Genomic DNA, 15,942 nt, shown 5'->3' on the forward strand with positions numbered 1-15,942 from the left:
ATTTGCCTGGAGAAGTGGGAAACCACGGAAAACCCCCTCGAGAATGGGTGAGATGGGAATCGAACGCTCATCTACTCAGTTGACCTCTCGAGGCTGAGTGGACCCTGTTTCAGCCGTCGTACCACTTTTTAAATGTCGTGGCAGAGCCGGGAATCGAACCCGGGTTTCCAGGGTGGCAGCTAATGACATTAACCACTATACCATAGAGGCGGATGCCTGGAGTATTTATTTATTTATTATTTACAGTATTTATGAGTGTCTTGCTCAGTGCCACCAACTACGCACGCTACAACTAAACAAACATCCCCTCTTTAACACTAACACCTGTAAGTTTGCATTCAGGAGATAGTAAGTTCGAACTCCACCATCAGCAACCCTGAAAATTGTTTTTCATGCATTCCCATCGTTACACCAGACAAATGCTGGTGTTGTTAAGACCACCACCGCTTTCTTCCCAGTCCTAGCGCTTTCCTGTCCCATCGTCACCGAAAATATATCCGAGTTAGCACGTTAAACCGCTTAAAAAACAAAACTGAAACAAAAGCCGTGACCACAAGGGAAACAGGAAGAAATCCAACATTTCGAAGAGTGGACCTATCGATAAAAGACGATAACGGGCCACGGAGGGCAGGTAAATGAAAGTTTTCTTAGGCTTCACAGAGCTAATACTAACGGGGTCGGAAGACAACAAGAGCTGACCAATGGTGGTTGGATGGAAAACTTCTAAGTGAAGACCCTGCTACAAGTAAATGGAAACAACGCCAAACTCAGCTAAAGGCGGGTTTACACGCTACGATAAATCGTGACGATATGATGGTAACAATTCACTGTTATAAATAAATCGAAAGATTGAGTACTGTTTACACGCAGCGATGTCTTGTCCAATATTTATTGTCGACCGCGGCACAACGCTGTCAGCTGCTGTTGCGAAGGAGGAAGTACTGAAGTACGACGTTCAGGAGGTCAAGTTTTATAAAAAGCTTCTTTATAGTGATGTTTTTCACTTTATTACGTTGCAAACATTTAATTACACGGATAAAAAATGAATTTTAACTATATATGCCATTAATTCATTAATACGTGTTACAATTAACGTAGGCATACTGATTTCTGACATGTGATGTGTATAATAATTTAAGAAAATAATAAAACTACTTTTACTATAAATAAATATTAGGTTTACTTACATCTTGTGGTCTTTCTTTGTCCCTATCTTTCATTGTACTCCTACCAGGTCTTGCAGTGTCCTGATTGTTCAAAAAATGCAGAAGTTCGAAGTACCACAAACTAGGTTTATATACATCATCCGCATTTGCCCCAGATTTCAGCGAATACCGTACGCATTGCACTGATCTTTTTCACTACAGTGCTTCTGTCTGCCGATGGATCAAACTCCTTGTATTTCTTAACAAGATCTGCATACGACAGGTCTCTTATTTCTGTCGGAGTATTATTTGCTCATACTGAGCCACAAATACGGAAAAAACTGATATTGTTCAATGTATTCACTCAAGAACTCACGAGGACTTTGCTTGGAAACTGCCATGATCACAAGGAAGAAATACACGACTTCAAAACAACCTATCCTGTGAACAGCGAACGCAAACCGAGTCAAATTGTAGCGACATGTGGCTGCAACTGTTTAAATGTTCCAACCTGTCGTTACGATACGTAGAAATTGATGCCGGCCGGCACCAATCATCCAATCCAATTCTAACTCCAATAAATCGCTACAATGTTCTGTTTACACGCAACGACAAACCGTGACGATTCCGTTACAACGATAAATTGTTTATCGTTGCGTGTAAACCCGCCTTAAGGGATCCACGGACGCAAACTCACTTTACCGAGCTGAGACCTCTTAAGGCAGGCAGGATATCACGTGGAAATAATCCATCTTCCCCACCCACTGGGTGATAAATAGGTATTCTCATTTACAACCTCTCCATAACACACTCAGGGCCATTTTCTCCAAATCGAGTTAAACCTGGTATAAATTAAACCCGTTTAACTTTAGTACCTAGTTTAAAGTTGCGTCCATTTTCTCCACCAATTTCTGACACTCGTTTAGTTTAAACGGGCGAGCTGTCGTTGGCGCTAACGTTGGCTGCACTGAAGGAATAGTCGAAGGCATGGTCGATTGGAATTGGCCAATCAGAGCCAAGTAATTCAATGACCGACATTTTTGTAATAATATCAGCTGTTTGTGGCGAATTAATGCTATCGTACGTAGTGAATAAAGAACAAATTCGGCGGGATATTAGCTTTACTGATAAATAAATTGTTTACATTTGTGCGAAGTGTTGTGTCATATAATTCTACCTATTGCTGTCTACAGTTTATTGGAACGCACTTTTATTTCTTATTTTTCTCTGTCATGCTTTACCATAAACAAGTACCGTGGGCCTAATACGTGTCTTTTGATGTCTGTATTGTCTTACGGAACACACGGGAACGTTGAAATATTAAAATCCTGGTCTTTCAGCAATAGGCCTACGGTATTCCTTTCCTCAGAAAATCAACATTTATGTGAATTTCAAGTAAAATTCCAAGCATGCTCGGGATCTATCTCCTATCAAAATCCATCGCCCTCGGCCGGGATCAATCTCACAAACCTTGGATCCAGCAGACAGACCACTGAGGATGTATAATTTGGAGATGTATTACTTGATTCCATATTCGTTTATAACATAACCAAGTTCGCGATATGTCGTACTGTATGCATAATACTCTTCTCCCTATAGCATTAATATTTCTATTGCTGGTATGCTGGCAATAGATACGATGAAACATTCTTAACTATAATCTATTCTATTACAAGTTTACTAGCAAGCATAAAATACTTTATTGTTTTTCTGATCCTATAAATATATAATCTAGCGATTAGAAATTGCATACCACCGCCTCTCCTACCGTGCCGGTCAACATTCTGATGGTAAAAATATTTTCGACAAATTAGATTCGAATCGCCTTGTCACAGATTCGGACGATGCTGACTTCACGCTTTAGCGACCACAGCCACCAGGTACCGCATGAAGAGTGGACGTATTACAGGACTTAAGTAGGAATATTTTTATGCTTCACATTACAGTATTCATACCACGAACAGTATTTTACAGTATATAATATTATAAGGAGACTGCAATTTAAGGTCTGTGGTCCCCGTTGTTAATGAAAAAAATGCCTGCTGCATCATATCTTAAAGCAACCAGAATCATTGCTTCTAGCGAAATAGCATTATTTCGTGCAGTTGACGTTTTAAATGAATCCTTCTTCGATACTAGACAATCCTTGCTGTTCGCTTATGAATTATAAATCCATCAAAGAACTCCGTTACATCCGATTTTCCAAGATTGTAAACTTTTGTTGGAACGCGGCTTCTTAACCTCTCTTGCACATCAAAATTATTTCCTATTTAACCAAAGACTTCAATAAATTCTCCCATTTTTCTAATGCTAATACTAGGTTATAATTTTAGTACGTTTTTCATTAAAGTGCTGCAGTACTGGTAGTCAAAACTAACCCTTCTATTAGGAAAATCACAGATACGTTAATAAAATGTCAATAAAGTTGAATATAAACAGCAGTTTAAACCAACAATATAGAAGGTTTAACTCTGAGCCAGGTTTAAACTTGATACAAAGTTTAAACCAATATGGGGAAAATGAATGTTAGTTTAAACTCAGACTTAAACCAGATTAAAATAAACCTAGTTTAAACTCATTTGGGGAAAACGGCCCTCAGTATGAGTCGGAAGTGAGATATTACATAACATGACATGAATGATTAGGCCCACGTAAGTGGTTCACTTTCCATTACTGCCGATCCTGACCGATACAGCCTACAACAAGAAATAGATGGTAGTTTCATGCCGTCACGCCACTACAGAAATGAACGAGTAAATGAAACGTCTGTAGTGCGATAAGAAATCACCATCTCGATACCGTAATGTGTGTGCGCAATCTGTCAAGTGAATCACTTTCCCAGGATGAACCTTCCTATTACGACGGCATTAACCGAGCGAGTTGGCGATGCGGTTAGAGGCGCGTAGTTATCAGTTTGTAATCGACATATAGTGGGTTCGAACCCCACCGTCGGCAGCCATGAATATTTCCGTGGTTTCCCATTTTTACACAAGGCAAATGCTTGGGTTGTACTTTAAAAAGGCCGCGGCCACTTCACTCCTAGCCCATGCCTATCCCATCGTCGCCATAAGGCCTATCTGAGTCGGTGAGACGTAAAGCAAATTCTAAATAAATATTTATTGATTTGTATTCCAATCGGAAGCATCTTACACAAGTATGTAAAATAAATAGATTTTTAACAACAGCTACAAATATCCAACAATCTATGGTCAACTATTCTTTGGCCAGAAGTGGGCAACTCCGATAGCATTAACGTGACTCTCCATCAGTTGTTGTTGTGCGTGAGAAAGGAAACAGTTCACATCTGCACAGGTGTTCCATTGTTTGAGTCTGTCAGTACTCACAAAGCTGTGTTCCTTCCAGGTAACCCCATTTATGAAGATTAACTCAGCACCTTCCAAAGCCACTCCGAGGTCTGTTGAGAGACCTCCAGTCGGTATCATGGCGTGCAAGACTTTCTTCGGCCTTAATCAACTTTGCCACAGGTGGTATTGTGGATTGCCATAAGGGAATCTTGGCTACTTCAGGTCTCGTAATGAGCACCGTTGTGGTCTGCACAAAACCTTTCCTTGATCTGAGTCATCCCCTTGGAGGCTGACGATCAAAGAGAGGATGAGCATAATCTTTGTCCCACTTCGTTCGTTCGGTTTGTGCCATGACTTCACAGTGCACGTCAAGATGAGCTATGCCAAACAGTGAGTAGAGTTTGTAAAAAAAAAAGGTGTTGGTTTCATTCTACATAACTCATTCAAGGTAATGCCCACTTGTTTGGCAAGAGCGGATCGACAACAAACAGGGCTATCATACTCAGCAGCGAGTTATACCGAACTGATCCGACGGCCAAAACATTACAAAGATATTTCTCTTCCATGAAGAAAGGTCGCGGTTGAACTGGTCCGAAGGATAGTTGGCAGATAGAGACAGGAATTCCCGAATAGGTTATTAATCTAACCCCCCTCCAACCCTCAAGAACTGCCTCATTTCTCTAGATTCAGTGTCAGTTTTCAGACAGTCTCAGTGCAGTGTAGTACTAGTAGAAGTGTACAATGTTTTCCATGTTAAGTAAAAGCGCCTTTAAAGTAGTCGTTTTTGAGGGATTTAAGTATTCAAAAGGTGACAAGACACAATCGGGTCAGAAGTGGCGGTGTTCTAGAAGGAAAGGGTGTTCGGTACATTTGTTCACAGAATAAATTTTATTACGTATTGTTGGTGTGCATAACCTTGAACCGTGTCCCGACCTAAGTAGACATTACATTTTTAACAGTGTGAAACGCAAGACAATGAAACATTACTGGAACCTCCTGCAAAATTGATAAGAAGAGAGATTGTATCCGCTCCCGATCCCTTGGCTGACAATATCAATCGTGATGACGTCGAACGAGTAAGGATAAACTTGAACTATGCTAAAAGAAAAAAATCTTCCTCTTCTTCCAAAATGTGCTGGCGATGTCCACGAAGCTCTTGACAGCTTACAGATCAAAACTAACAAAGGTGAGGATATGTTGTTACCGAATACTGCCTATGAAAATATTATCGTTTTCTCCTCTAAGAGTAACGTGGAGTGTCTACTAAAAACTGATAACATATTTATTGAAGGCGCATTTACTTTTGCAGCTACGTACTTTTATCAATTTTTCACAATACATAGTGTAAAGAATGGGAATTACATATCACTACACACACCTGTTTAATAAGGTTAGATCCCGACTTTCTGGAAATGTTTCGTGCCCTTAAAAGCCATCGAAACTGATATCTAGGGACCAGAAGTAAAACGACTAACCGACTGTGTCACTTCAACGGCTACTTGCACCATATGTGTGGAACCTGCGTGTATTATGTAAATGGCGGTAGTGTAACGTGTTGAATGTGAGAAAAGGAACGTTAAGGACGACACAAACACCCAGTCCCCAGGCCAGGGATATTAATCATTTACAATTAAAAACTCCTGAACCGGTCGGGAATCGAACCCGGGCCCGCCGGGTGACAGGCGACACTGAAAGTCTCACAGTTTTAAAATTAATGGAATAGTAACCTACATTGTATTTCTGTACCGTGCAAGATATTTTTAACATCAAGTAAATCGCCTTCATGGAGACTGAGTACTTGGTAACGTTGTATAGAGTTTGTCAAATTGCCTTTCGATTTTGAATACTCTCGCATGTGACACTGACCTCTCTTTCTGAATGACAAACTATGTTCAGTCCTTACTTGGAGCGACCCTCACAACACAAACAGTGCACAATCAATTGGCATACCGGAAAGTTCCCAGATCGATTCTCGGGCACGCTAAATATAACATCCTTATCAAACACCGCATCGAATTTAAATATACCAGGCAAGCTGTCATCTAATCTTCCGAGTAAACAGTAGACTCTAAACAGATATACATATTTTTAAAAGATGTATTATGTTATAATATAATACTATCATCAGACTTTTTTAGAAATCCTACCATGACAAAATGACAACAAACAATATTTCTTTAAAAAAAAAATAGCAGTCATCTACAAACTCCAAAGATGTTCATTTCCTCGTTCATCAGCTCATATACACATACATACACACACATCCTGTAACATTTTTACACATGTTTAATAAGGTTAGATCCCGACTTTCTGGAAATGTTTCGTGCCCTCAGAAGCCATCGAAACGGCCATCTAGGGAACAGAAGGAAAACGACTAATCGACTGTGTCACTTCGACGACCAATTCATTCCAACAACTTTGAATACATGAAGCAAACACCTAATCGCATCACCGGCCGAAAACACGATTTTCTTATAAAAACAGGGGAAAACACGATTTTCTTATAAAAACAGAGTGATTGTTAAAAGTTTCAAAATTAATCATACGAAAATAGATATGACTGTCATTCTGTAAGAACATTTCTAACCTACCTTCATAGCGGAGCGCTTTAAAGCACATCCCATGAGAGAATTTGGAAGCCAAAGTTCAGAGGCTGCATTGCAAGACTCGGTGAATGCCGCCAGCTATTTTTAGTGTGGTTTGTCCTCGGGTACTACCGCATTCATTCCAGGAAAATGCTAGGATAGTGTGTAACTTCAAGTCCTGCTGAGGCAACCATTCCAATCCTATTGTAAATAATTTTAATTGCATATACTGCCACCGACAATATAATAATACAGACTATATGGCTTTCACGCACATGAGTATATACAGGACTAGCCTACGAACCATTATAATGTAACTCTCGAGTTTATCAGCAACACAATATTACATATTTTAAAGAGATTGAGACTTGGTAGTTCTTAAGTGAGTTTTCATAAATTGTATTTCCCGCCAAGAAACCTTTCATTTATTGCATTCGTCAAAAACTCAGGCAGTAAATATTGCCATAGACATGAAACGTATTAGGCCTACCGGTAAAATGTTACACTTTTCTTCAATAGCTATAGAACGACTGCCCATCAAAAATTCGCGATAGTAGACATAGCCTTTCGTTCGAGGGAGCCAAGTTAGTTTCTCGGCCGAGCTGTGCGACTTCAACTGCGGGATTGTTAATTCCCAATCGCTCGGGGACCATGCATTTGGACTGTCTGTGCCCTTCCACGTAACCGACACACACATCACTAAACACGATCCTCCAATTCATTTCCTATCCTCGCCGCTGGATGGCGCTTCATTCGTTCCATTCCTGAACCGGTCAGATTACAATAGCACTTATTTATTTACTGTTTTTATTTACTTTTATTAATTAATTGAGCTTCATAATCCTTTTTTTTAATTTTGATATATTTCGCTCTTTCCGTTTAGAACGACGTGATTAGCAAACTGCTTTCACTGATGGTATTCTATCCCCAATGAGCGGGCCTCGAATAATAGGTGACTGCAGGATGGAAATTTAGGTAGCCTCCGTGGCTCAGGCAGCAGCGCGCCGGTCTCTCACCTCTGGATACCGTGGTTCAAACCCCGGTCACTCCATGTGAGATTTGTGCTGGACAAAACGGAGGCAGGACAGGGTTTACTCCAGGTACTCCGGTTTTCCCTGTCATCTTTCATTCCAGCAACACTCTCCATTAATATTTCATTTCATCTGACAGTCATTTATCATTGCCCCAGAGGAGTGTGACAGGCTTCGGCAGCCGGCACATTTCCTATCCTCGCCGCTGGATGGCGCTTCATTCGTTCCATTCCTGAACCGGTCAGATGATGGAAACAGGCTGTGGATTTTCAGGGTGGAAATTTCATCTGAATAAATGCGCGGTGTCACGAAGGGTCTCCCGCTCCAAACGCGCTATCGAAATATCGAGTTTCTACCGTTCTATTAAAACTTTCATTGATAAACGGAATAACTGGTTAATGTTTTAGGACTTTCTTTGTTCTTCTTCTTGTATTTAGTAAGAACAAAAACAAATGACAGGCCTATTTGAAGGTCTGTAAATACAGAAAGTGAGGGATCAATGGGAAGGCGGGAGAGTTATATGTTCCCTTCTTGCTCGAACGTTGAGTACATTGGTATAAGTTATATAGCCCGCGTAAAACTTCTCCAAGAATGTGCCAGAAAGGTCGGATTTCATATCTCCTTCCAGAAAACTGAATTTTTCTGTACAAAACTAGACATCCATAGTCTCAATACAAAATACGGAAAAATCAACAGAGTCCCTCACTTCAAATACCTGGGCGAAATTCTCGAACCAACCGGACAAGAGAAAATAGCCCAAAACAACCGTGTCCAAAAACTCAAAAGAGCTTATGGGAGAACAAGAGAAATCTACAACAAAAAATGTATGTCTCTGCACGTTAAGATTAAACACTACGATAGTGTAATCAAACCTGAGGCTTTATATGCAGGGGAAACTCTAACGCTTCATAGAAAGGGCGAGCTGGAAAATATCCTAAAAGAAGAGCGAAAAATCATGAGGAAAATTTTAGGACCAAGACACACGGGAGAAGTGTACCGCTTCCAAAGCCGGAAATCCACAGAAAAATTATCTAATATTGCGGCAGACCTCAGGAAAAGAAGGCTGAAATTTCATGGACATGTTAAGAGGCTTCCAGAAAATAGACTAACCCACCAAGTTTTTGAAAGAGTTGATAAACTGAAGAATTTCCCTTGGATACAACAAACAAAAGTGGACATGAAGAACGCACAAATTCAACCTGAAGACATTTTGAATCGAAATATATATAGAAAGAAAATTGACAAGTGGGAAGTTACTCCAGAGAATGAAGTACCAAAAAGAGCAGGTACCAAGTGGACGGAAGAACGGAAAAGGATCTTTAGTCAACAGATGAAAGCGTCCTGGATCCTCCGCAAACGAAATCATAAATAAAGCTTCGTGTGTTCCAAAAGGGACCATTCACGTATAATAATAATAATAATAATAATAATAATAATAACAATAATAATAATAATAATAATAATGATACATTTTATATTAAAGCAAAAAGCCTAAGCAAAATATCGTGCTACAAATTATGCTTATGTTATTTAATGCTCATCAGAAAAGCGTCAAGATTATCACTGTATTTATAGTCAGAAAAGAAAGGTCACTAACATCATTGTCAGAGCTCTAAAAAAAAAAAAAAAAAAAAAAAAAAAAACACAACTAAGATGTGGTTAAGTTTAAAGAAAAATGTTCGGAAACTTCCACTGTTTAGCTGACGGTCTAGTTTTCCTGAAGCGCTGGGGTCGAAATTTATGATTTTCCAATAAACAGAGCACAAATTGTGAGCTGAGAACAGATACACAATGCAGATGTCAATGAGGGTCTTAAATCTGTAATATAAACTATTGAATAGGGTTTCACGTTTCTTTCATTTCATAAGTAATTGAGGCCCAAAGCGTTATAATGCAATGGAATTTGCCTGTCTTCTGCTATCAGTTCATATTCCATCGTACTACCTACCAGAAATTCATATCTCGAGCCCCTTTCTCTCGCTGTGTGAGAAATATGTTGTTCTTACATAACTTAACGTATCGCCAAAATACAAATTATAGCACATTGCTGTATAGCTGCTAATAATGTAGCTGTATACTGTACTGTACAATGTATCTCTTTCAGATCCTGTTCACACATACAGCAAGAGTAGGTCAGGAGCAGATCCTTTCTGGCCTTATATTTCCCACCAGACAGTTCAAACATGTACCACACGTTTGTGTAGGTTTGTTTTATTATTATTATTATTATTATTATTATTATTATTATTATTATTATTCAATGTTTTCATTCACTACCCTGAAGAGGTAGGGCAGGCCACCTAGAGGATTACACCCTCTCTCTGGCTAAGAGATGCAGACAGGTTGAAGTAGAGGTGAATGATTAAGGAGAGGGTAAAGGATGTGAAGAAAGAAGGAGAAGGGACGGTTGGACTTTTTTTCTGTTGGCTAATGGCTTTACTACATCAACTTGTTTTGAATTCTCCTCGAACAAAAATAAGTTTACAGTGTATAAAAGAACTTGTTTGCATAGTCAGTATTCTCTTCGTCCCATAAAACGAACTTGCAACCAAGAATATGGATTTGTAAGGTGGTGGTGATTAGTGTTTTAAGAGGAAGTACAACTGGGCAACCATCCTCTACATATATAACACTAATTAGAGAGAAAAATTGGAAAGGATCCGACACTTCGAAAAATATAGGTATCGGCCAATGGAAGACAAGGGCCACGAAGGGCGTGAAAATGTGGACTCCCTAGGCCTCGAATGCTCTAATACCGTCGGGGTCGGAAAAGAACAAGAGTTCACCAAGGGAGATCGGATAGGATAGACGAAAGTGAGAAGCCTGGCACAAGTAAATGTAAGCAATGCCAGGATTCAGCTGAGGGCCCCATGGTTGCCAACCCTCGCTCCCAAGTTGAGAGCCCTGGGGTCCCTTTTAGTTGCCTCTTACGACAGGCAGAGGATACTGTGGGTGTTATTCTACCGCCTCCACCCACATGGGGATATTGATGTGCAAGCCTTCTTTGTCTCAGGCATTAAAGATTCACATCATACATACTTTGGTTATACATGCTTAGTTTTTTCTTCTCCTATAGGTGCTTTGCTCTGTCTGTTCCAACTGGTTAATGTTCCAATAATCGTCAAGGAGCTGCTGCACTCGGTTGTGGAATATTGATGTGTATTTGTCCCTATCAAGGTATGGAAACGGTGACAGAAATAATCATGAAGTACGTAATTTATACCATTTAACTGTCAAGTTGTGTGTCACCCACAAAACTGAAGGACTTCAGCAGTATGTGTCATTTAATTGTTAAAATGTTGTGTAATTACAGTTAAAACTTACCTCTTATAAAGGGACATCAATTGGGAAAATTAACGGCAATGACCCACATCATTCAAATGTGTAGGTCATACATTTGTGTAAATTAAAAAAAAAGGTTTAAAAAGGTTCTTTCAATTTTTCATTCTTTTCTAGCATGAAAACACATACAACTCTTAATATTTTTATGTGTAAAACTTGAACCCTCTGGTCTAAAAGGGATCTACAGTATTACATATTTTTTAGGATAATCGGAACATACCACAGTCCCAGTTAGGTCGGATTACTGGGGATCTACTGTATGCAAATTTGATTTTAAAAATACATGTCATAATAGGCTTTCTGAAAATCTTAAGATAATTTCCTCAACGGAAAAGCATGTATGTTACGTGTGCAACAATTTAATTTGCACTTGCAGTTACGCAACTATAAAAAATGGAATTTTACTCAATTTAACCCTTTTTTTCGTGTGGCTATTACTAGCTGAGTGCAGCCCTTGTAAGGCAGACCCTCCGATGAGGGTGGGCGGCATCTTCCATGTGTAGGTAACTGCGTGTTATTGTGGTGGAGGATAGTGTTGTGTGGTGTGTGAGTTGCAGGGATGTTGAGGACAGCACAAACACCCAGCCTCCGGGCCACTGGAATTAACCAATGAAGGTTAAAATCCCCGACCCCGGCCGGGAATCGAATCCGGGACCCTCTGAACCGAAGGCCAGTACAATGACCATTCAGCCAACGAGTCGAACAATTTAACCCTATGATACCATCTATATGTCTCTCTCTCTCTCTCTCTCTCTCTCTCTCTTCCTGACTGGAAGTAATCAGGTCACGTACTCTATTCATTTCCTCGACATTGCCTGTCAATGTCGGTCACACAAATTATTAACAGTTACGGGAGGTCCAAGACATGACCTTTTCTCTTACTACCCACATTACTATGAGATGCGGCTTTCCGTGGTTCCCCGTTTTCAGACCAAGTAACCTTAATTAAGGCCACGGCCACTTTCTTACCAATCCTAGCCCTTTCCCATCCTTGCGACGCCGAAGCTCTGATGGAAAGTTTTCTCAATTTCACTCTTAGTTCATTTGCACCAATGTTTTGATGATAGTCAACACTGCTATGCAAAATGGTACGTACTGTATTTATGTTATTATTTCAGAATGTATACGAATAGCATCGCATAGTTGTAGATAATTGATAGTGGTTTAACGTCGCATTAACACATGAAACATTTTCGGCGTCGCAAGAATTGGGAAGGGCTAGGACTAGTAAGAAAGCGGCCGTGGTCTTAATTAAGGTTTGCCTGGTGTGAAAATGGGAGACTACGGAAAACCACGTCTCACAGTAATGTGGACAGTAAGAGAAAAGGTCATGTATTGCGTCTGATCTGTAAAACTGTATCCCTAATATTCTTGGAGTACGGTTCTTCAATGGTTTGTCACGTACTTCGATGTTTTCATATCGGTATTTCTTATGTAAACATATACTGATTAACTTCAAGCTCGATTTTTCATCAATATGGAGAATGTGCATATTATTGATAATTGGGAAGCCATGAATTAACTTAGTCTTATGTCATTTATTGATTTTGTCATTGTTACAAAAACGTCTAATATAAAATGAAAGAATTTTAGAGTTTAACTGGAACATAAGAGAGAAATTTGAGGTTATAGAAAGACATTTTTATGAAAATGAATTCAATATTTGATCTGATTACTTCGAGTCAAGAGAGTGAAAGCCTGTGTAGATGTGTGTGTGTGTGTGTGTGTGTGAGAGAGAGAGAGAGAGAGAGAGAGAGAGAGAGAGAGAGAGAGAGAGAGATTCTTTAACCTACTCCAGGACCTAACGCCATGACATGACCTATTCAAATATTAACCATGTTCATTATTGAGTATTTGTTATCCAACGAACTTTATTTTACCAAGACTCAAACTCAAGATACAGTATTAACAAACGCCAACACATCGTCTTTTGAAATGATTAATTATTTCCCTTTCCATTTCTGCTTGGTCCCCAATATGAACAAGTGAACGATATTCCTTCGCATGGTTGCACAAGATGACTGGCGTCGCGGTCCAGCGACTCCCGCTATCGACCCGACGCTCTGACGTCAATGTGACGTCAGGGGGCGGCGTCTGGACGGACAGTCAGCATCTGGTACGGTCCACGCCGGCACACGTGAAAATGAGTGAGTAAAGGTACATGGCATTATACCTTTAGTCAAAGAAGGGACACTGATTCATTAAAATATTAGAGGGTGGGGGGGGGGGGAAGGGGAAGCACGGATTGACATTTATAATATCCTGTACTATACTAGTTTGATTTACCTTCCACTGTGCTTATTTAAAGGCTGCATAGGATTGTCACAGAAAAAGGTGAAAATGCCGCAAACGAAAATAATATTAAACAGGAAGTACTAAATAGTGCACTGTTCCAAACAAACTTCTTTGTAGGAATGCTATTGCACAAACAGATCTTAACATTATTCTAACCTTTCCACTTTCACTTTTTTCTAATCGTAGGTTCAAATTGATAACGAATACTACATAATATTCCATGGAAAGTAATAACTATTGTTTTATGTTCCAGCCGACGAGCTCAAAGGATTGAGGCTCTTAACTTATTTCAATTAATAAATTCAATCCATAAGAAGAGCATCACACTGTTTTGTTCAAGCTTATCACAACACTACACAGATAAGGTGTCATAGAAGCAAATACAAGGCCACTTTCGACTGCAGGAAGAATTGATCAATGACCGCAGCTGATATAAGCTCTGTTCTCAGATATGACTAATATAGGTATCAAATCACAATTCAAATCTTATGAAATCAAACACATAATTTCTGCTCCGAGTACTTAATAAGAACGGTAAATATGCTACATGAAATTTGAGAGACGAGATCAATAGCGCTGATAGGATGAACTCTGCTAGTATCAAAACATAGAACTACAATTTGAAGAAATATATAATCTAATCGTAACCACCTACAGAAAATCTCATGAATGCGTGGTAAGCCGGTTCATGAGGCCATTAGTGAGGGAGAAGTCTCACCTGAGCAAAGCCCGTCTCCACCGTTCTCCAGTCTCCACCACGATGACCTGAAGCCTCATGGCACTTCCCACCGGAGACGCCAGCTTTACGGCGCCGACACTCAACACTTCTGTTCGAGATATCACTTAGCTCGTACCTTATGTTCACACACTATTGCACTGTATGAAACCTTTCGACGTCGACAGTACCACTCCAGCGCCATCCGGCGCGACACGGCGTCTAACCGAAACACACCAGGCGCAGGCGTTCATGGACAACTTGTTGCACCCTCGCTACCTGACGGACAATTTTTGAATGAACAATCTTACTCGAAAGGAAATATTTTAAATTCATTTGCTTTTCATGACTTGAAGAAACAGTTTTCTTGTCACCTGTCGCAATCCTGTCCTACTGTTTTATATTTGCGACAATGCTAGATGCGTTGTCGACTCCCTAATTTCCCTTTCCCTGTTTGTTACGAGGTTCATTCCCCCTGTGTCCGGGCGGTATTGATCACCTCTGTAGAGTAGTAGGGCAGCGATCTCACATGGCACACACATAAGTACCTTCACCTCGACATGAATGGCTGAGTTCTTCCGGTATAAACACGTTCATTCTACGAGCAAGAAGAGACTACATTCTTACCTTTTCTCGGCATTTTCCAAAACATGATTGCTCAATAATTTCTCTTCTTCTCTAAATTCCATATTTGAAGATGACAGTGTGATTAGATCCAGAGTCTACGATGGATACAAATATCGTCTGAATGAAAGGAGACAAAATATTAATAAATTGTATAATTGTATTCGAGATGCTAGCTGAAAGATGTTGAGACAAACTGGAGCATTTGAAGAGTCTTGTGATGCAGGGGAAGCGTGACCCTCTCTTACCCAGAGGCCCTGGATTCGATTCGCAGTCAATCCAGGGATTGTAATTCTGGACTGAGGACTGGAATGTGGTTCATACCTCGTGCAGTACGATAGAAGATAAAGAAAAGCAAGCAATTGCGCCTATTTACGATATTCTAAGTCATTTTTACGCACATTGTAAGACAGGAGTGAAAGTAGGAGGAATTGGAAACATAAAAACGAGGCTCCCCCATTTATAAAAGCCCAATTATATTAACTGTGATTTAAACCACAAATATGAAGCTAACAATGACCTTACAACTATACCAGTTGAAGAATGAGAAGATGATAATAATAATAATAATAATAATAATAATAATAATAATAATATTTTATGTCCTACTAACTACTTTTTGACAGTTTTCGGAGACTCCGAAGTGCCGGAATTTAGTCCCACAGGAGTTCTTTTACGTACCAGTAAATCTACCGACACGAGACTGACGTATTTGAGCACCTTAACATACCACTGGACTGAGCCAGGATCAAACCTGCCACATTGGGGTCAGAAGACAGCGCCTCAACCATTTGAGCCGCTCAGCCCGGCAGAAGAAGAAAAAGAAGAAAATAGGAACATGATTGCCTAGATGGTAGTCATTGGGTTTTCAATAAGGCGGCCGTAGTTCGAATCCCGGCC

General features: G+C 39.9%; 1 protein-coding gene across 4 annotated transcripts in view; it reads right to left on the minus strand.

Moving 5' to 3' along the window:
• Positions 1-15,942, minus strand: part of LOC136878816 (phosphatidylcholine:ceramide cholinephosphotransferase 2) — a 724,489-nt gene that overhangs the window by 398,255 nt on the left and 310,292 nt on the right. The window contains exon 1 of one of the 4 annotated variants that reach the window (XM_067152312.2): positions 14,422-14,556. The exons of the other annotated variants lie outside the window; for them this stretch is intronic. Within the exon in view, the coding sequence (XP_067008413.2) occupies positions 14,422-14,480 (59 nt within the window). The 5' untranslated portion in view covers positions 14,481-14,556. Of the gene's footprint in view, positions 1-14,421; positions 14,557-15,942 lie in introns of those variants that run through there. 4 annotated transcript variants of the gene reach the window in all.

Source organism: Anabrus simplex, chromosome 8 (genome assembly GCF_040414725.1).
Source record: "Anabrus simplex isolate iqAnaSimp1 chromosome 8, ASM4041472v1, whole genome shotgun sequence".
NCBI lineage: Eukaryota > Metazoa > Arthropoda > Insecta > Orthoptera > Tettigoniidae > Anabrus > Anabrus simplex.